This window comes from Caretta caretta, chromosome 1 (genome assembly GCF_965140235.1).
Source record: "Caretta caretta isolate rCarCar2 chromosome 1, rCarCar1.hap1, whole genome shotgun sequence".
NCBI lineage: Eukaryota > Metazoa > Chordata > Testudines > Cheloniidae > Caretta > Caretta caretta.
Window position 1 is genome coordinate 130,894,158 of NC_134206.1, and position 21,916 is coordinate 130,916,073.

General features: G+C 40.1%; 1 protein-coding gene across 3 annotated transcripts in view; it reads right to left on the reverse strand.

Moving 5' to 3' along the window:
- The window catches only part of PUDP (pseudouridine 5'-phosphatase), a 134,382-nt gene that overhangs the window by 90,056 nt on the left and 22,410 nt on the right, over positions 1–21,916 (reverse strand). For all 3 annotated transcript variants that reach the window (XM_048860276.2, XM_048860258.2, XM_048860266.2), the window contains exon 2: positions 4,264–4,482. In XM_048860276.2, coding sequence (XP_048716233.1) covers positions 4,264–4,482 — 219 coding nt within the window. The remainder of the gene's footprint in view (positions 1–4,263; positions 4,483–21,916) is intronic.

A 21,916-nucleotide genomic window follows, 5' to 3' on the forward strand; every position in this document is an offset into this window, starting at 1 on the left:
GTGAAGGTCAGCAGAAACTAACCTAAGACAGAATCTGAAAGCAGACCAATGGATTAACATTTTCAACAGCAAACGGGATTTAGGACCTTAAATTCCATGGATTAGATTCCTAAGCATCTAAGTGACTTCTGAAATTTTCATTTGTAGTCTATTAAATATACTTTACTTTTATAATTAGCTTTAAAATATAGCACAGAAGAACTGTCTTACACTTTACTATGTGTCTTGCCTTTCAGCTTCATGCTATTTTTTGTAGATTGTTGTGTTCTTTTCAAGGAATATAGTTTTTCTGAGGTAGACCTCCATGTCCCTGATGGGGCAACTGAGAATCTCCTCCATATTTTACTCCTTCACTTATAATACCATCCTTCAGAGCCTCCTTGTCATGGGGTTGCTACTCAAAGGGGCTGCTCCTAGACACCTCAGAGAGTAGGAAAGAAATTCTAATAATTGAACATATTGTCCCATATGTTTCTGGCATACTGAGAAGCTGCCTATTAGCTTGATATTTAAATCTGTGCAGAACATTTTCACAAGTCCACTAGATGAGAACCTTTTCTATCATTTTTTGACAACATGGATCCTCATCCACGTGTTAAATCAGACATTTCTTTCTGCCTACATAAAAGTTTGACAAGAATGAAAGACAAATTATTTCTTTAAATTAGTTCAGCCTTCAGCTCTGACCCCAAATTGTCTAAATGCAAATGAGATTTACAATTTTAAAGAGATGTAAGGGATGTAGAGATATTTCAGATTCCTCTACATTTATTTGGCAAACAGTTCCCTTTTTAAAGAACTCACTTATTCCACAATCCAGAACACTACTGACCTTCTTATTACTTGTACAAAACAGCTGACAAGCCAGTTTTGGTCATTCTCCAGTTAACAAGACCCAGGAGATCAAAGCTATCATTCCCTTCAAGAAGGAAAACTAAGCCAACACCAATTTGATGAGTCCAAGTAAAAAACAAATAGCCAAAAAATAAAGGAGAAGATAAAAAAATGAATCCTGTTTGGGCTGGTGGGGTAAGAAAGCTTTTCTTTTAAAAAAATATTTATTTATTTGCTTAATTGACTTTTATGTTATTCTATGTTCTCCAACTTTGAAAGTTGCTATGAGAAAACACGGCTACTTACCTTTCGTAACTGTTGTTCTTCAAGATGTGTTGTTCATATCCATTCCAATAGGTGTGTGTGCGCGCATGCTGCATGCACGATAATCGGAAATTTTTACCCTAGGGGACCCGTTGGGTCAGCTGAGGAGCCCCCTGGAGTGGTGCCTTTGTGGTGGTGTATATAGGTCCCTGCTGACCTGCCACCTGCTCAGTTCCTTCTTGACAGAATATTCCCACAGAGGGGAAGCAGAAGGGATTTGGAATGGACATTAGCAACACATCTTGAAGAAAAACAGTTACAAAAGGTAAGTAACCGTCTTTTCTTCTTCGAGTGATTGCTCATGTCCATTCCAATAGGTGACTCCCAAGCAGTTTCGAAAGAGGAGGGGGTCAGAGTTCACCGAGTTGCTGACTGCAGTACTGCCCTGCTGAAGGCCACATTTTCCCTTGCCTGTTGAATCATGGCATAGTGTGAATGAAGGAGTGGATGGAAGACTACGTTGCTGCCATGCATATGTCCTGAATGGGGACCTGTGCGAGGAACGCAGCGGAAGAGGCCTGGGCCCTTGTGGAGTACGCCGTCAACACTGGGGCTGGGATCTTAGCCAGGTCAAAGCGCGTTCTGATGCAGGAAATGATCCATGAAGAGATGTGCTGGGACAAGATGGGAAGCCCTTTCATCCTCTCGGTGATTGCAATAAAAACCTCTAGTGACTTACAAAATGGCTTTGTGCGTTCAATGTAGAAGACTAGGGTATGCCTGACATCCAGGGAATGGAGTGCCCACTCATTGTTGCTGGCATGAGGTTTAGGAAAGAATACCGGTAGAAATATGTCCTGGTTAACATGTAATTACGATACTACCTTGGGTAGGAACGCTGGGTGAGGGCATAGCTGCACCTTGTCCTTGTAAAAGACCACGTAGGGGGGTCTGAGCTCGGAGACCCTTCTGGCCGAGGTTATGGCCACCAAAAAGGCCACCTTCCAGGAAAGGTAGGATAAGGGGCAGGTCGCAAGGGGCTTGAAAGGGGACCCATGAGTCTGGAACGGAACAGGTTACGATTCCACTGGGGAACGGGCTGCCTTACCTGGGGCTAAAGCCTATCCAAGCCCTTAATAAAGTGGCCCACCATGGGATTGCTTAAGACTGACCTGCCCGCCACACCCGGATGGAAGGCCAAGATGGCCACCAGGTGTATCTTAATAGATGGTATGGCAAACCCCTGTTGCTTCAGGTACAAGAGGTAGTCTAGCACAAGGGAAATAGAGGCTTGCTACGGGGAGGTATCTTTCTGTATGGACCAAATGGAGAAACACTTCCATTTTGTCAGGTATGTTGTGTGAGTGGAGGGCTTCCTGCTCCCCAACAGAACTTCCCTAACAGAGTCCGAGCTGGTTCAAGCTGGTTCAGCCATGGAGTTTCCACGCCATGAGGTGGAGGGACTCCAGGTTGGGGTGTTGTAGTTGGCCGTGATCCTGTGTGATGAGGTCCGGGAGCATAGGAAGGGCCACTGGCCTGTCCACTGATAGATTCAGCAGTTGGGGCCACGCTGGTGCTATGAGGATCACTGAATCCCTGTCCTGTCAGATCTTGAGGAGTACCTGCTCTATGAGGGGGAAGGGTGGGAACGCATATAGCAGGTGACTCGTCCACGGTAGGTGAAAGGTGTCTGCTATGGAGCCTTGGCTGTGGTTCTGAAAGGAGCGGAACAGCTGACTCTTTCTGTTGCTCCCTGTTGCACAGGTCCATGAGAGGATAGCCCCAACTCTGGAAGATCAAAAGGGCAATGTCCGCTCTGAGTGACCACTCGTGAGTGTTGAATGAGCGGCTGAGGTGATCCGCTAGTTCGTTCTGTGCTACCGGCAGATATGAGGCCTGTAGCTGGATGCAGTGTGTGACACAGAAGTCCCACAGTCAGAGAGCTTCCTGGCACAGGGGAGAGGAGTGAGCACCACCTTGTTTGTTTATATAGAACATCACTGTGGTGTTGTCTGTCAGTACTGCGACACATTTGCCCTGAAGATGGGCCTGGAATTGCTCTCAGCTCCCTGACATTGATATGCAGTGATAGTTCTGATTGTGACCACATGCCTTGAGTTCTGATACTGCCCAGGTGCACTTCCCAGCCCGTCTGGGATGCATCTGTGAGCAGCAACAGTGAGGGCTGAGGGCCAGCTGAGTGTTAGTTGAATATACAAATTATATCCAGATTTTCTGTTTCTGGTTTTTTAAACTTGCTCCCCTCTCCAGCTCCACCCCCACCACACTCGTTTTACCCCCAGCCCTCTTAAGATATTAAGAAATTAGATATAAATACAGCCACCCCTCAAAAAAAAAAAATCTAGACTATTGGTAGTGCACCATAAAGGCTGAAAGGCCAAACATTCAAAATCCAGAAAGTTCCAAAAGTTATATTTGTTATGTTTACATTAATTAGGCTACTTTGCACATACCTGGAATTTGCTATTCTGCCCTCTCTCATTATATTTTGCCATAAAATACTGCTGTTTGCTCCAGAAACATTAAGTTTACATTCTATGTTGGTAACAAACTTAGTTTAGAGTTTTCTTCTTTTGCATGCCTGAACTTGTTACCTAGGGTTTTTTCCCCTCCCCCATTACATACTACAAACTTAAATGAAAGAAAATGTTACTAATGGAACCAAGATTACAAGTTCAAGAACTCAGAATATGCAACATATATACATGGACAGACACACAAGTCTGTCCTTTGTGTAAAGGCATGCATATTGATTATTTTACACAATACACTAGAGTGTATACACATACACACCTTAAAAAAAACTTGTTGAATTACACAGCTACTCTCAAATATTATAAAGCAAAGACTAGATCATGAAACTTATAAACTTTGTGCATATTTATCCTGTCCATGTGTTTTTCTGTTCTTTAAAACATGTATTAAGAGCAGCTGTTCCACAAGTGTATATGAAAAAGCTCTCAGCATCCTCAGTACCTTTCTACCAACTAAACAGGAAATTTTTAGCAAAACCTGTCAAGGAAAGAGTGAAGAAATCAGGTCTGTGAGAGAAAGTGCTTTGTGAAAGGAGGTTTTAGAACTATACAATAGTCACAGTGTTTAAATAATTTCATATGCAGTTATTTAAATATTGAAGAGAAACACCTGGCATCAATGCAGCATTAGGAAATATTTTTTCCTGCTTCATTTTACTTTCATGCAGTAGCTCCTCTTTGGTCATTGGAAGCTCAAGTACATCTCGAATAATCTGTGCTCCCTCCAATGCTTTTTTACCCATGACTAATGATTTCAAATCCCAGGTATATGCCTTTCCAAAGCGTTCACAGATTTCTCGAAAAACCGTAGTATAAAGATGCTCAGTATCTGCAAAAAAGAGAAAGAAAAGGCATTTGTAATACGCAAGGCTGGAATCAGAACCAAGCTCTTATGTTAAGAGCACCCAAACTTTGCCTAATTGGAGGGTTACAATGGCAATTTGTTAGGTGCCACAAGAGTATATCCCTAAATGGAACTCATAACAGCTGCCCTTGTATTTAATACAGAAGTGCAGCCAGACTGCCGAGATCCACATAGTACACCAAGTATCAGGTATTCTTACTCTTCAAAGGCAACACTTCCATGTTATAGGAAAGTGCTGTGGGTCACGATAAAGAACTATATTGACCTGCAGTTTCACTGTCTCTATCCTGCCTGGGCTACTACACAGTACATGCAAGAAAAGAAATCTTAATTAAGAGATCATATTTATTCTTCAACTGAGGGCTTATCTACACTATTGCCTAAGTCAGTGTAAGTTACATTGCTCAAGGGTGTGAAAAAGCCACCCCCCTGAGTGATCTAAGTTACATCAACTTAAAGCAGTGTCCACACCACTCTATGTCAGCAGGAGATGCTCTCCCGCTGACCTAGCTTCTACCTTTCGTTGAGGTGGAGTATTATGCTGATAGGAGAGGGTTCTCCCATTGGCATGGCACATCTTCACCAGACGTGCTACAGCAGTGCAGCTGCGCGGTAGTGTAGAATATCCCTGAGAAAGAAAAACAGAGAAGGAAATCTGGTACTTGAAGGATGTCATTACATCTTCAATTTAAATTACAACAAATAATTTATTTTAAAAGTTATTTTAATGTCTTTAAACATCAGCTGCAGAGTTCCTTCAAAAGATACCATAGTCATTATCACAGTGCCACTGGCATAACTACATTTATATCTGACTGTGTTTCCACTATAGCCCTGCCCTCCCATCTCTTTCTGTTTCCAGGGGTTAATGGTAAGAGGTCACTTCAGGCAGTATCTTGGCATATAAAAACTCAGCCTTGGGACAAAGCTTTTCTTTTTAAATATGATTAGTTTTAAAAACAAAAACAAATACCCGCCCTCTCCTGCCAAGAACAGAACTTTTCCGAGGTTTAGAAAAGTGAAGGTTGATAACATTAGATCTAGTCAGAGAGAATGTGGCTAGTAATATCTCTATTATATTAGTTCCCACCTCTTAAGCAGAGATTATAAACTGTACCTTTAAAAGTAGAGTCTCTTAAACACTATAGGTTGCTTTCCCAAAATGTTCTCATTTTTCTCCCTCATACATTCCCTTGCCTAGAAACCTTTCACCTTCTTTTAACTTAGTCAAAGGTAATAGTTAAATGAACAATTTCTCAATATGTTTTTCAAACGTTTCAGTACTTTCTATGTGAACAGACTACAGCCAACATCTGGGGAAAAGTTGTAGACATCTTTCAAATGCACTGAAAGAAATTATAGAGAATGTTTCCTCTTTATGGGGCAGTTGGCATGTACTTAACAGAGACTCTTTGACAGTTTTCCACTTTTCTAAGATCTTGATTAAAATAAATAATTTAACATATAAGAGAAGGGCTAGAAAGGTCTTTACACAGTACAATACGCGCTTCAGCGCCAACTCAAGCCTGCCTCACTTTGAGTGTGTGTTTCTCACCTACAGTTTATTTAAAAGTTTCAGGATCTGTAGTTTGAGCTTGAACTTTCAGAACAACAAATCTACCATACTAACATGCTGGAAGATTCTCTCTAGATGATTTCTAGATTGGATCCTAATGAAAAAAAGTTCCTATTCAAGGTTACACTTATAAACTTGTTCCTTTTATTTTGGGAAATTATTTTTAAGAAAAGAAAAATAAAATGTACAAGTTGTGAATGAGAATGTGTTCCACTCACTGTCCTGCTAAGTATCATGGAGAAAAAAAATAATATTTCAGAAACTTTCAATTCTAAGCTTTGCCATCGCGATAGCTTAGCGAACAGACTAAAGAGGTGGTAGCAAATGTGAGCAATACAGTCCCTGCCCTCTGCAGCAGTCTGATACATAACATACTCCTTTGCTGCTCAACTCCACTAATTTGCTTTTCTTGAGACCAGCAGACGGTTCTAATTTGAGATCAATGAGAAACATATGGGATATTTCCTATCATCTCAGTAGGAAAAAGTGAATACACGGCACAAACAAAGGATTTTTCTGACACTTTGGTTTCAGCATTCTGTGTCAGTAAATAGAAGAGAACCTGAAGTTCAAAGGGGTTCAGTAAAGGTCCATCGTAGTTTAAGGAGTCTAGAAGTCTAGCACACAGGTCAGGAAGTAACCCTCAGCCTACAAAAATCTGTAACATTTGCTGCAGATGCTGCTTAAGCAATTCAAATGTAGAGGGGGCAAAGAGTTAAGTGCATGACTAATTTACTCTTGGGTAGCCCCCAAGCAGACAGGTTACATATCACAATACTGCTCCAGATCAGCACAAATTCAAGTGAGTTGGCCATGAATGGTGTCCAGATTGATAGCTTGAGAAAGGAGAAAAACTGTTCACTTGGCACTACCAGTTGGTGCTCTCAGCAAGTTGAGGTTAAGATGAATTGACAAGATAATGCTTAAGATGTCACAGCTCTGTTTTTCCTTTGTTTCTGATCTGTTGAGAATTAAAAAAAAAATAAAATAAAATTGAGATCAACTAGAAAAAAAAAAGAAACCTAAACCTTGACAAAACCTGGGCATTGGACAAATGGCTGCAATGGAAATTCTAAGAATCCCTAGTTTCTTATATCATGACTTCAGGTAAAATTATGAATTTATGAATTCTTAAAAAACAAAAAGATTTTCCATCTGATATTTTCATGATTAAAGAACACAGAATCCTTGTGGTCCTCCTGTGCCCATAGCTGCAATTTGGAAGGGTCTTACACAGGTGTGGAAGCTTTACTCCAATGGGCAAACCTGTAGCCCTATAGCACAATTAATAAAGTAACTGAAATAACTCAGACTTAATCTTCAGTCAGAATCTGGGACAACATTTAAATAAAAATAAATAAAATAAGACTCCCAGTGCCTGTAATTTGTATATTTTTTTTGTTAAAAAAAAAAACACAACAGAGCCAACCATGAGTGTGTGTGTGCGGTGTCACAAACAAACACACACACGATTAGTTCCATGTTTTTTTTAAATACAAAAACATGTGTGAACTTCCCCTGGGAACTCTGCAACATCAGCTAGCTATCCAACAGTAACAGTACTCTTAGCTTTGTTATCCATGCTGACATGGGAGTATCTCAAAAAAAGCACTGAACATACTACAGCCAGGTTAGCTTTTGTTCCATTACAAGCAGGGGCTGGGGAGGGGAGGGGCGGAAATGGGGGAGAAATGCATAGCCAGCTAAATGGCAAGACAGTATGAGTGTGGAAAGTAATTGTATTTTACCATATGCAAACTATGGAAAGTAAAATATTTTATATAAAACTAAGGTGTGAGTGTCAAAGGCACGAAGGGGAAGCTCAACTCCTCTTGCCTTTCAATGGGAGTTATGTGCCTAGCTCCCCTTTATACCTTTGAAAATCCTCCCTGTGTTAATTGTGTCCTTCTAAACTTCATCCCATCTCATATCTTTTACCTAGATGTAGTCAATATGACGTATTGCCCACCAACTTCATTTCACTGGGGAAGAGTGATTTTATTCCCTAGCCACAAAGTCATTCCATAGTCATTTTTATAGTGACCCTTCTTGTACAGAAAAAGGAAAGGCTACTCCATAGTTGTTGCTTACATTGTGCAAAAGCCAGTCACAATAAATACAGATAAAGTGACAAGAATTATAGAGGTGTTGGATTGCTCTATTTGTGATCCAGCAGAAAAATATGCTGAAGCATACCCGGAGAGCCTGGAGGTGACTTGTGTCACAGTATACTGTAAAACATGATTGTTTATAATCTGTTGAAATCACCAAAGAGAATCTGAATTAAAAGACCAGATCTAGCCAGGTTAGGGTTGTGTATTGGTTGACATCATTGTAGTATCTAAGCAACTCCTCTTTATCAATTGCCTGTGATCCAGGAAGATACTTGAAAATGGCAAAATGTAACTTATTAATGAATAAAGCCTGGATCTAAGTTTTTTTTGCCTGTTTTATTAATTTATTACAACACATTTTAACTTAATCTACAGTTTATCAAGAAGATAAGGTTAATAGGCACGCCACCTTCCTTCAGCTATAGATATGGCTATGATTTAGTCATGGGTATTTTTAGTAAGTCATGGACAGGTCACAGGCAATACACAAAAATTCACAGCCCGTGACTAATACTATATATACCCCTGACTAAATCTTAAATGGGTCACCGCTGGGGGGCGCAGGGACCGCTGCGGGGGGGTGGGGGGGAAGTGTCTGGAGGGGCCGCTGCTAGGGGGGAAACTGGGGGGCTGTGGCTGGGGGTGGTTGCTCCAGGGGCCTGATGTTGGGGGGAAGGCAGCTGCTTGGACGGCCTTGGGGGTCAGTAACACTGGCCCCTGAAGAAGTCACAGAGATTGCAGAAAGTCACGGAATCCGTGGCTTCCATGACCTCCATGACAAACACGGAGCCCTAGCTATAGGTTTTGCTTTATTGTTTGCTTGTATGACCTGGTTCATCTGTACTGTTGTCTTGATTGAATAAACATGTCCATGGCTTGTTCTTTTTCACTGAATCTGGTTTATCACTTGAATTCTAACTAAATTTAATATTTTAACTGTGCACTTTATAAAAAAATGGGCCCAAACTGGATCCGAGAATCTAAACTCCACCAGGTCTTAGGTGTTTTGGGGGGAGAGACCAGGAGGGGGGAATGAAGGAAGAGAGATGGCATGCAGAAGGGAGAATTTTGTGTTCAAATCAAAGGTTTCAAGTATCTCTACAATTTTCATAGAAAATATGATCCAAAAGAGGAAAGCGCTTACTTTCTGGCTTCCATCTAGCCAAAGACCTGGTAGTAATGGGGGGACTTTAACCAACCAGACATATGTTGGAAAAGTAAAATGGCAAAACACAAAATTTCCAATAAGTTCTTGGAATGTATTGGGGACAACTTTTTGTTTCAGAAAACAGAGGGGAGTAACCAGGGGCAAGCCATTTTAGATTTGATTCAAACCAACAGGGAGGAATTGGTAGCGAATCTGAAGATGAAAGACAATTTGGGTAAAAGAGATCACAAAATGATAGATTTCATGATTCTAAGGAAAGGAAGGATTGAGAGGACAATGATTTCACATAAGTAGACTTTAACAAACTCAGAGGACTGGTAGGTGAGGTCCCATGGGAAGAAAATCTAAGGGAAAAAAGGTTCAGGAGAGCTGGTAGTTTCTCAGAGAGACTATATTAATTGCAGTCTATCCTGATGTGAAGGAAAGTCAGGAAGTAGGAAGCCAATATGGCTCCATCAGGAACTCTTTAATGACCTGAAAATCAGAAAAGAATCCTACAAAAGGTGGAAATATGGATAAATTTAACTATCAAATCATAAAAATATAACCAAGAAACAGCATCTCTGTCGAGTGTGTTTTCCCCAACACTCAACGTAGAAAGAGATATTACTAGAACTAGATTATTCTTGCAGAGCTTCCTAAAGTTCAGGATGAGAATGCCTTTCTGTCTAAAGGACAACTTTACGTGCTCTAAAACCTGTACATTTATTTAGATTTCTTGAAATTTGCTGTGCCATGTGGGGATGCAAAATAGGATTAGCATTCCAAATTTGGAGTCATTTGAGCAAGGTAAGGTACAAACCCGGCCACAGAGAGAGAAGGGGGCTGGGTTGGGAGATGTCAGTCAGACTGGGTGGGCCAGGGCCATGGCAGGAGCAGAGGGCCCGAGTGGGGAAGACAGGGCTTGGCTCGGTATACAGGTTGGGCTACATAACCTACTCCTGGGGGAATGCTGCGCCACTGCACATGTGCAGAATTTATGTCCCTGGCACATTTCTTTACTTCCCTGCAGAAAATTATTTTCTGATGGGGAAGCAAAGGGAAGCCGAAAGAGCAGTCATGAGATAAGAGGGAAGATCCTCTCATGGATCAGTAACTGGTTTAAAGATAGCAAACAAAGGTAGGAATAAATTATCAGTTTTCAAAGCAGAGAGAGGTAAGTAATGATGTCCCCCAAGGATCTGTACTAGAACCTATGCTGCTCAAAATATTCATAAATTATCTGTAAAAACGGGTAAACAGTGAGGTGGCAAAGTTTACAGATAACACAAAATTACTCAAGATAGGTAAGTCTAAATCTGTCTGCAAAGAGTCACAAAAAGATCTCACAAAATTGGGAGACTGGGCAACAAATTGGCAGATGAAATTCATTGTTCATAAATACAAAGTAATGCACACTGGAAAACATAATCCCAACTATACATACACAGTGATGGGGTCTAAATGAGCTGTTATCACTCAAGAAAATATCTTGGAGTCATTGTGGTTAGTTCTTTGAAAACATCTACTCAATTTGCAGCAGAAGTAAAAAAAGCTAACAGAATGTTAGGAACCATTACGAAATGGATAGATAATACAGAAAATATCATACCACCACTATATAAATCCATTATATGCGCATACCTTGAACACTGCATGCAGTTCTGGTTTCCCCATCTCAAATACACACACACACGAAAAAGTACTGACAACAGCAACAACAATTAGGGGTATGGAACAGCTTCCATTTGAGGAGAGATTAAAAAGACAGGGACTGTACAACTCAGAAAAGAGACAACTGAGGGATGTTATGATAGAGGGCTATAAAATCATGAATGGTGTGAATAAGGAAGTCTTATTTACCCCTTCACATAAAACGAGAACCAGGGGTAACCCAATGAAATGAATAGGCAGCAGGTTTAGAACATACATAAGGAAGTACTTCTCCACAAAATGTACAGTCAACCTGTGGGACTCATTCTCGGGGGACGTTGTGAAGGCCAAAAGTATAACTGGGTTCCAAAAAGAATAAGATACATTCATGGAGGATATGTCCATCAATAGCTATTAGCGAAGATGGTCAGGGACACAATCCCATGCTCTCGGTGTCCTTAAACCTCTGACAGCTGATACTAGACAGGAGAGGATGGATAACTCAATAAATTGCCCTGTTCTGTTTTATCCTCTCTGAAGCATCTGGCACCAGACACTGTCAGAAAACAGGATAGTATTCAAGATGGACTATTGGAAAGCTCCAGGCATTGCTAAGGAATAACTTCTCATTTCACTCATAACATTTTCTCTGAAAATTCCCCTACTAGCATCTGTACCAGCCTTTTTGGGGAAAGCTCTTGTTTCTTTATTGGTTGTGCAACTCGACTTGGGATAGAAATGGCAGAAGTGTTAGTGCAGACAGCACCAGTGTTTTCCTGTTACATCTTGAAACCTAAGAACGGTGCTAGAAGACGCAGGAGTTTAAAAAAAAAAAAACACCAGTGAACTGCACAGACAGCAATGAAAGTGTGTGAAAACCACTGAACATGCAGCCAAGGACTCTAACAAGGAGCAGCAACCCTAGAAGAGGACAGAGGAGAGTTTAGTTAAGGAAAGTCAAAATGTTGCCCTTCCAAAAAGGATACGTATTCAGCTCCAATACTGAGAAGGTAGGGTTAAGTTAATCACACACACACACCATGGCAGGCTTCCAAATCACCATATTATGGAAGCAACTCACTGAAGCGGCCACAAGTGTTTTGCAGATAGACCACTGTACATACACATTCTCTATTCTTTTCTGTCCTCTCTTTTCCCGTGTGGATTTGTCATGTCTGTCCTAAAAGCAGATGCCACACAGCCCCGAGGCATTCTGGCACTTGAACCTCCTACTTGGTCACCACATGACTGATTATAAATCCATTTAGAGTTGGCCCTAACATGACTGAATACTAATCAACTTATACAATCTATGAACAGAGATCGCTTTTCCCTTGGACTTCTTCCCAAATACTATGAACAATCCAGATGACTTTCTAAAGTAGGCTCTAGGTATTAAACAACAGTGTTTTTCATAATCAGATTTTGAAGGCTAGCCTCAAGAGATATATCATGTTGATGAAGGAAGAAGAGCAAAAGGGTAATTGTCTTGACTGATTTGCAATTCTGACACTATGTTGGGGGTAGAACTTGAACTGAGATTAGGAGGACGCATGGGGGACTGGGTAATTCACCGAGACATCTGGGAAACTTATACTACCTGGTATGCCTAATCGATTTTTAGTCAGTGCTCCCAGAATAACATAGCTCAGTGGTTTGAGCATTGGCCTGCTAAACGCAGGGTTGTGAGTTCAATCCTTGAGGGGGGCATTTAGGGATCTGGGGCAAATATTGGGGATTGGTCCTGCTTTGAGCAGGGGGTTGGACTAGATGACCTCCTGGGGTCCCTTCCAACCCTGATATTCTATGATTCTATAACACCCAACATTTGGATAGCGAGAGGGAGTCAATGGATATTCTGGCCATGAGAACCCCCACAGCTTCAGTGTGTACGCAAACTGAAGCCAGGGGAAGTTGTCACTGTTCATGACAACGTTTGTTGAGAGGGTATGGGACAAGGAACTACCCTGACAGGACACCTACTCTTCCAAGCTAATGATAGCTGTGTGCATATTGAGGCCACCATATTACAAGATATTCATTTTAATCTCACCACTGCTGCAGGCCTGTGGATAGAATTTTTCAGTCAGCCCTTAGGTTTCAGATACCCTTTAACTGGACCACCCTAATACCTGATCGATTCCAAAATTTACTTTCACTCCTACCAGAGATTCAGAAAATTTTTGAGTTACAAGGGCAACTTCATATGATTCAAAATATATATCAAGTTGAAAAGTATGCCTTTCGCACTGCTTATAGACATATAAACTTATGTACATAGTATGATGTATTGTGTTTTGTGACTAAAACTGTGCAACAACCCCATTATAGTATTATTGTGGGCATGTTATTGCTTGTACTGTTGTTATTTGGTTTAGGGTTATGTTATTGTTGTTGTAAGGGACGTAATAATAATAATACTCTTTATGTCCATACTAACCATGCATTGTCATTGTATCCAATTAAAACCCCAAAGGTTGAAGTATCTGATGCAGAGTTTGAAACACAAAATTTAATGAAAATGGAAGTTTAAAATTGATAGTTGTGCTGGAAGCACAAAAGGGGTGAGTGTGGAAGTAGATAAAGAGAATTTGGATGCAGGCCTCTATATTGAGCATGAGTCAGGCTTACTCTAGCTTTAATAACATGAGATTTGTAGCAGTGGGGATAGTGCGAAGAGAGTGGAAAACAACTGTGAAAGAGGCTGTTGTGACCTTGTATAAGATAAGAATAGAATGCAGACTATAAGAGAAATGGTAAGAAAAATAAGGTATCATGAAGGAATATGTATAAACAATATGCAGTTGTTGCTTATTATTGTCTGTAATAAAGGTATAAATACTTGTTTATCAAATTGTTTATCTTTGAGAGACCTGCGTAGGTGGGGAAACCCTGTGTCCTCGTGCACTCTCTCCCTCTGTGCAATTGCTTGAGGTAATAAACTGTATCTGACTTGCTGCACCCAACCGGAGAGTGAGAACTGTGTTTTTCTCTGACATACCATCAATGCAAAAATGGATACAGATGATGGAATATCATTTTGATATTATGAAAAAGACTGTAAATGCTGGATAGTCCATGTGCTACGGCGATCAGAACAATATAAGAATTTAAAGAGAATAAGAAAGGGCATTCTGTGCAAAGTATGGTCTAATTTCCACAACAGCAAGGGATTTTAAGAAGCAAGTCCATTTCCCTACTGTATCAGTGTTAAGCAGTCATTACCAGCTCTCACAATTTTACAAATCTTGGGATATTTTCAACTTTTTAAATAAAGCTCCTGCTGCTGGAATCAAGAGTTTGCATGAAAATTTCAACTTTTAGTAAAAAAAGTTTCTACTGCTCATGGTTGTAGAGAAATGCTTGAAAACATTAAGAAGCGCATCCTAAAGGCTCAAAAACGATAAAAATACATCTATTATTTTAAAACTCTTGTGATTTTTGAACTCCTGGGGTAGGCAATGGTGCCATCTCCCACTAGGCAACTTGCCTGTACTAGTTATTAGGGCATATAATAAAAACCCGAGATTGTTTTACCAAGAGGGGTCTGTTAAAAAGCCATCTATATAGTTTTCATGCAGATGCAAAGAGGTTGTCCCAGCATGCAAATTAGCGGAATTTCATTCATAAAAATTGACGCTTCTGTTGGTGTCATACCACATTTGTCAGCTATACAGAAATAACAGCCAAATTCACACAGTTTGACAAGGAAAAGCAGACAATCAAAAGTGTGGGGTGTTTTTGAGTACAGAATGTGGTAGAGGCTGTTTGTCCAATTAAAAGATAATACAGACATCAGTGCACCTGACTGAGGACAGGCAGTCCACCAGACATGGCTTTTGGCAGACACCTTGCAACGAGAGCAGCTGATCAAGTTGCCATCTCAGCAATCCAACAAAACAAACAAAAAACAGAGTAAAACCCTCAAGAAAGCTACCAAACAACTAATAAGAGCTGTCAATACAAGACACTTGTAACTGTAAAGACAGGGTGCAATGTTGGGTCGCCCTCAAAGTTATATAAGTATGATAGAATTATAATTATGTAGTAGTAGAAATAAAGACAGACAAAAGAGTATGTAGGTATTGTAAAAAGGTATGAACATCAGTTCCATGCTGTTGAATTTCACCCTGTAACAAATGAAAGGCCAAAGTGCTAATTATTTCCAGCCGGTACAGGACAAAGAGTCTGTGCTGGGAAGTGATAAGAACTTTGAGGAAACAATGCTGTTCTTTAAAACAACACCCTGATGCGCTTCCCCCGCGGGGGCCCCTTGTCATGCCTATGTAAATCTTGGTATCAAAAGAGGGAAAAAATAGATAGTGTGATAAAACTTGTTAAATGAATCAAGAGTCATAGATTGTGTTGTTAAGTAAAAGAATGAATGATGAGTGCATGGAATTGAATGTCTGAAGCAGGGAAATAGTTGGTTAGTAAATGGTGCCAGCCTAATCCTAAGAATTTCAACCTTGGTATCGATGGGCCAAAGAATATTCAAAGTGGAGATAATGAGATGACCCCCAGAGGGCAAACCGGAATCCACCAAAAACGCATCAAGGAAGAACAAGAAGATAACACCTAGCCATCATGGATGTACCACCTGCTGATTGAGCTGATTGATGGTCATCTCAATTGTAAATTCAGCATGATGAAGCAACTTCCATAGACTTGTATTGAACCAGAGACCTATAAAGATTGGACCCCAGGACTGTGTTCTTTGAGTCTGGTTCTACGACCACTCTCCAGGAGCATTGGATGCACATCTGACAAAAACTCGGCTCCACACTCGTGTCCAGGCCACCTGGCCAGTGACTTGGCACGAGCAACATCTAGGCTGGTAACTATAACAACCTTTTTGCAGAACCTGTGTATGAATGTCTGTGTGTGTGAATGGATCTATATAGAAATTGCATATAGGAATATTTTGTTTTATTTACAATAAACGTGGCAATTTGCCTTGTCCCTCTTACACTAATAAAAATTATACCAACAGCGTCTTGTAACAGCAATACATCCAGAAGCATGGAAAAAACTGTGTAAATGATGGTTCCACAACTCACCAAGCAGGACACAAGGGAAGCACAGAGGGAGTTTGAGTGTGGGCTTTTTATATCCTTTACTTGAAATGGACATTTAGAACCTTAAACAACTAACCTCCGGTTCTGGGTGAGTTGTTTTTTTTTTTCCAAACCAGTTAATCCAATCCTTGACTGTGAAAGGAAACAGAGCACTAATGTAAAAATGTATGACACGAGTAATGTGATGGTTGAGAAGAGAACAGGGTCAACTGTTTAGTGGTTGACTTTTTGAATTGCTTACAGCAGAGTAGCAAGAGAAAAAGGGGGAACAACTGAAAGTGCAAAAATACATGTTCTCAAAAAAAGATTCCCATAGAGTATAACCATTAATGTGACATTATTCAGCCCTGCACCAGGACATGCCACCAACACTAACTGGACATTTCTCTTGTGAGACTAATGCTGCAATTTCCCAATATTGAATAGACAAAGAAAAAAAAACAATTGAAGGGTCTCTGTGTATATAATGTCTTCTGCAGTTTCCACGGTATGCATCCGATGAAGTGAGCTGTAGCTCACGAAAGCTCATGCTCAAATAAATTGGTTAGTCTCTAAGGTGCCACAAGTCCTCCTTTTCTTTTTAATTGAAGGGGAGTGGCTAAAGCACCACTTTTCCTGCTATTCGAGAACAGGTAAGGTTTTAGGGCTTGTCTACACTGGCAACGCTAAAGTGCTGCCGCAGCAGCGCCCTAATGTGGCTTGTGTAGTCACAGCACAGCGGTGGGAGAGAGCTCCCCCAGAGCTCTAAAAAACCCACCTCCACAAGGGGCCTAGCTCCCAGCATTGGGAGCATGCTCCCAGCGCTACTGCACTGTCTATGCTGGCACGTTACAGAGCTGAAACTTGCAGTGCTCAGGGGGGTGTTTTTTCACACCCTGAGGGAGAAAGCTGCAGCGCTGTAAAGTGCCAGAGTAGACAAGCCCTTTGTGGGAAGAGATGTAAATGAACAGTCCCACAAAAGCAGTCAGTTGAGACCCTAAAACTCCATATAGGATGTGTTTTGTATTTTGAATTGTTGGGCTGTTCAGTTTACAGGGTCTGTAACAATGAGCTCACTTTGTAAAACTTATGCTTACCTTTCAATTTAAAAACTGAACCAAAATGATTAGCAGCCACTGAATAATGACTCATACTACAGTAATAGTTGCTTTAAAATTAGAAGCTAGTTATACAGGTCTTACAGCAAAGTATTCAATAAATCACCTCACGTGGCTGTTAAACTATAGCTTCTGAAAGCTAAAGGAAAAATAATGAATATGATTGCTGAGAATTAAAATTACTGCTGCTAATTTAATTGAGTGATGATTTGCAAATTAATTTTTTTGATTAGCACTTAGCATAATTCACTAAAATTATCAATTATTCATTGTAATAGGGAACGGGTAAGTAATCTGTTTTAGGTTACATTTTTTGCAAATCTAAGTTACTCTAGACTCTTTTTTTCCCTCGCAATATTATGTTAACATAAATGTATGCTATCCAAAGATACATGAGTATACTATACATTAATTACTGCAACAAGTCTAGAGAATCACTATTGTTGGCCACACAAAGTTCTGTAGGACTTCTCATTCTTCCTGTGTGGTACACCCTGGTGGGAATTCAAGTTACTGCTAAGAGGCTCACGATGAAAATACCTTTATAGTGTCCAAAATAATAAATGCACAGAACTAATCTCAAGGGACATTGAGATTTGCCTCTTGGGGCTTGCATCATTTGGAGGATTTTTCTGTGGAAGAAACAGCTCAAGCTGACTTTGTTTGTTTTACATGCAAAGAAATATTCTGTGTCCACAGGCCAAAAGAAGTCTGTTGACAAATATGAAAGGCCTCCTAATTTACATTTAAAGACACCCTATTTTCACCTCTATATTTTTTTAAAAGAAGAATATTCCTACTGCAGTCTAGTATGCACATGTCTTAACCCTATCTATAATGTCACACATAGAAGAAAAGGAGTACTTGTGGCACCATAGAGACTAACAAATTTATTTGAGCATAAGCTACGTGAAGTGAGCTGTAACTCACGAAAGAAGTAACCCCCAAATACATAACACCAATCAAACACGCATCATTCTGATGCTGAGTTGTAAGTATGCCACCAATCCGTAAACTCTATACCAAAAGGAAGGAGGAGCTATATTTTGCTTCCTGAAAAAAAGCTCTCTTTGGAAAGTCAAATGAGACAGGTGCCTATTTAGGGAAGCACGCAAGTATCCACGGAAGTCACACAGCTTAACTCCCCAACTAAAACAGGCAGTAAAAGAAACACCTTCTTTGAAAGGGTGGGGAGCGAGAATACTCGTAAGCACACCACAACACTCTTCAAAAGAGAGTGCTTAATCAGGAAGCCCCTGCATGCTGAAAGAGACAATGGATTGGATTTTCAAAAGCACTTACGTGATTTAGGAACATAAGTCCCACTAAAAGTCAGTGACTTATGCTCTAAGTCACTTAGGCACTTTTGAAAATCCTGCCTGGAATGCCCATTACATTTTACGTTTTTGGTAATATTTTAAAGGCTACCTGGCATCTAGTAGAAAATGAAACAGTCTCTTTTCCTTCACAGCACTGGATAAGTTCCAAACTTAACTGCAGAGTACATCAGATAAACACCACTACAAGGAAGAATTGAGACCTAGAGGCTAACAAAGATAGTCTTTTGTTTCTCTTTCAGAAAAAAAATGGTTGAACATTTGTTTGCGTGGTGAGGATGATGGAGCAAGAAGAGAGGTGTGTTATATGAATTGTATCAGCCTTCCTTTGAAAAGCAAAAGTCAAACAATAAAATGTCCACACTGCAAAATGACCTTAACACCCCGGGGTCCTATTCTTTCCCCACAGGGTAGTGGTAATTAGGTAATTGCCACCAACTTCAATGGGAGGGAAGGTTTTGTTTTAATGTGTTTTAAACTAAAGAATTAACTAGCCTATAAATATTTCAAGTACCATGTGTGACAAATAGGACAATCTCCTGGATAAACCTTATTGAATTAAGTATAATGCCTTTGGGGCCTAATGTATTAAAATGCAATTGTTTATTGTTATTGTGGGATTGTACATAACTTCTCTAGGACATGTGACTAATGCTAACCTTTGGAAATGTTAGGAACTTCAAAGGACTTTCTGAAACAATGTGAATGTTTAAAATTAAATGTATTTCCCAGGAAGTCTCGAAGAGAACATATCCCCTCCGATTATGAAAGAACTCAGCCATTTAAAGTTTAGCTCGGGGGAGGGGACCCACTGTATGGCTGATTACCTATTTGCAGTCTATTCAAAGACCCCAAACTGAATAAAGGATTCACTCACAAAATAACAGGGGTTCTTGTTTTGAGCAATGGGTATTATGAATTTGAAATCACAAAAAAAAACCCTGGTTAGGTAGGGTCTGAAGAACTGCTCAACTGTCAGAGCCCATTTTGCAGTTAGGGTGATCTCCAGTAAGTTTATTAGCCTGTGTGCAGGTTGTTTTTAATATGTTTTCTCTGTATTGCTTTTATCTTAAGTATAAAATGTGCTTGCTTAGAAAGAGCTGTGTGGTATATTAACTGTGGTAATTACACTGTTAACTGTCTCTGAAGAGAAGGCAAAAAAAGCCAGTTTCGGCAGTCTGTCTTCTGCTGGGGATATCACAGTACAGCAGAACCCTGTTTATCTGATCTAATTGGGACTGGGGCCAGATCTGATAATCAAAAATCCTGATAGACAATTGGAAAGTGCCATGCTGCAGCGCCATCTAGCGGCCACAGGAGAAATCAGCCCCTTAGACACCTGTGTGTGTTGGTTGTCCAGTTAACACAGAGAGCCAGATAATGGAGGGTCGGATAAACAGCATATGCAGGGAACTGCTCAGTGTGGAAATACCCTGGTCAGAAGGGTGAGAGACATGGGCTTCCAGGAAAGAGAGGCAACAGCTGGGGACCTAGAAGCCTAATGTGGGTTCCCTTGCTGGAGCACAGAGGGAGAATACATATGCATTTCCCCGTTATTGTGATACCATGTTATACATATTCATTAAGGAACAAATATTACTCCCTGCCCAGGGCCTGAGTAACAGGGGTTATGTGCTTGGGAAGTTCATGGGGGTAGGCAGGAAGGAATTCTTCTTACCCTCAGGTAATAAAGCTGCTCCACACCTGTTCGTCAGCAGCCACTGTACCAATACCCTGTAAGATCTGGTATAGTCACATTTATTCTATAAAAAAATTCCAAGTACACTTCTACCCACGAAGCTCAGCACACAGTGCAAACATCATCTTTATAAAACCATCTCCAGTGCACAAAGGAATCACACTTCTACTTCCAGGATACAGGGAGACAAATGAAACAACTGCAATGAGTTTACATTAAAAAAATGCTCCTTTGACTTCTATTAAATACAATCACCCCTGCACTCCATCCAAAATTGGCATACTGGTTGAAAGCCTGCAGAAGTCTGTGAAAATTTCTTTCACAATCTACTATTTTGAAAACTATGTAACCTATCCATAAAGATACAATCCTAGATGAAAACTTATCCAACTTAAACAAGGAATCACTTGTTTCAAATACTGTTCAAATAAAAGGAATATACTTATCAAATAAATAAAAAAAATATTCAAAACCACCCTGATAACAGAAGTCTGAAAATATGAAACAGAATACTGGATTCAATTTTTCCATCTCCCAGATTTTTTTTTTTAAAAGGGATAATTGATCTATCCTGTTTCTAGCCTCTATTAGCTGGAAAATCTTCACAACACCATTTTAAACTAAGCCATTGTTTAAAAATACAAACACAGATATGGAAACTGATGCAGAGAGAAATTACATCAGCTGTGCAAAGGACTCATAACAGACAACCACTCTTCATTCGGTTATACTGTGGGAGACAGAGTCTGACCAGGAAGCCCAGCCAGCAGAGGAGAATTGGGGCATAAGGTACCATGGTGGCATTTCAGAGTCCAAGTGTTTTTGTTCAAAACTCAGAATATTTAGGCTTTGGGACAAAATATTTCAGTTTTTCACCAAAGAATCAAAATTTCCATGGAAATTTGACAAAAAAAAGGGGGGGGGGAATCTTTTTTTTCTGTTTTAATTTAATTTTTCCGGCTAGCTGTACTCCTAAATCTTGTGCTCAGACCATGCCTCTCTCCAGCTTTACTTAGGGATGCTCTGGAGTTAAGCCAGAAATTCATTTAGCCCCAAACCTAGAGTTTCTTGTTTAAAATATTGTAAAGAAAACAAAGTTAGAGAAGCCAAAAGACAAACATCTTTCCCACTATCCCCCCCAACAATAAATACAGTAAATTACAAAAGGTTTAGATGGAGAACTCAGTGAGCCAAGAGCAGATGTATGCTGGTGAGCCAAATTCATGTGAAGCAGAATTACAGTGCTGGAAGAAGAGTTTGTGACTACTGCTATCAGGGCTATATTTTCAACTATCTCAGAGGAGAGAGACTGTGTCTTGTATCACTAGAGAACTGTTCTGGGCATAACTGAAATGTTATGTTATGATTGTGTTTTGAATGTAATGGCTTAGAGTTACAAGAATCACTGCTGTGTATCCCATTAAATGAAATGAAAAACACTTGTACAAAAACTGAAAGGGTAGAAGAAACTTTATTTTATCATTTCATTCTTCTGTGTAATCAATAGTGTTGAAAATAAAGGAACAGATATTACAAATTGGCTTAAGTGTCATTCCATTATTGTTCGATCATTCCTCCTTCCTATCTCAGTGTTGCAAACACAGGTCAAAATTTATATCTTGAGAGATAAGTGGCTTTGCTCCCCTGTAGTTTAGATTTAAGAAGCCTGACATTAGAGTTACTTTGGTGTGGAGCAC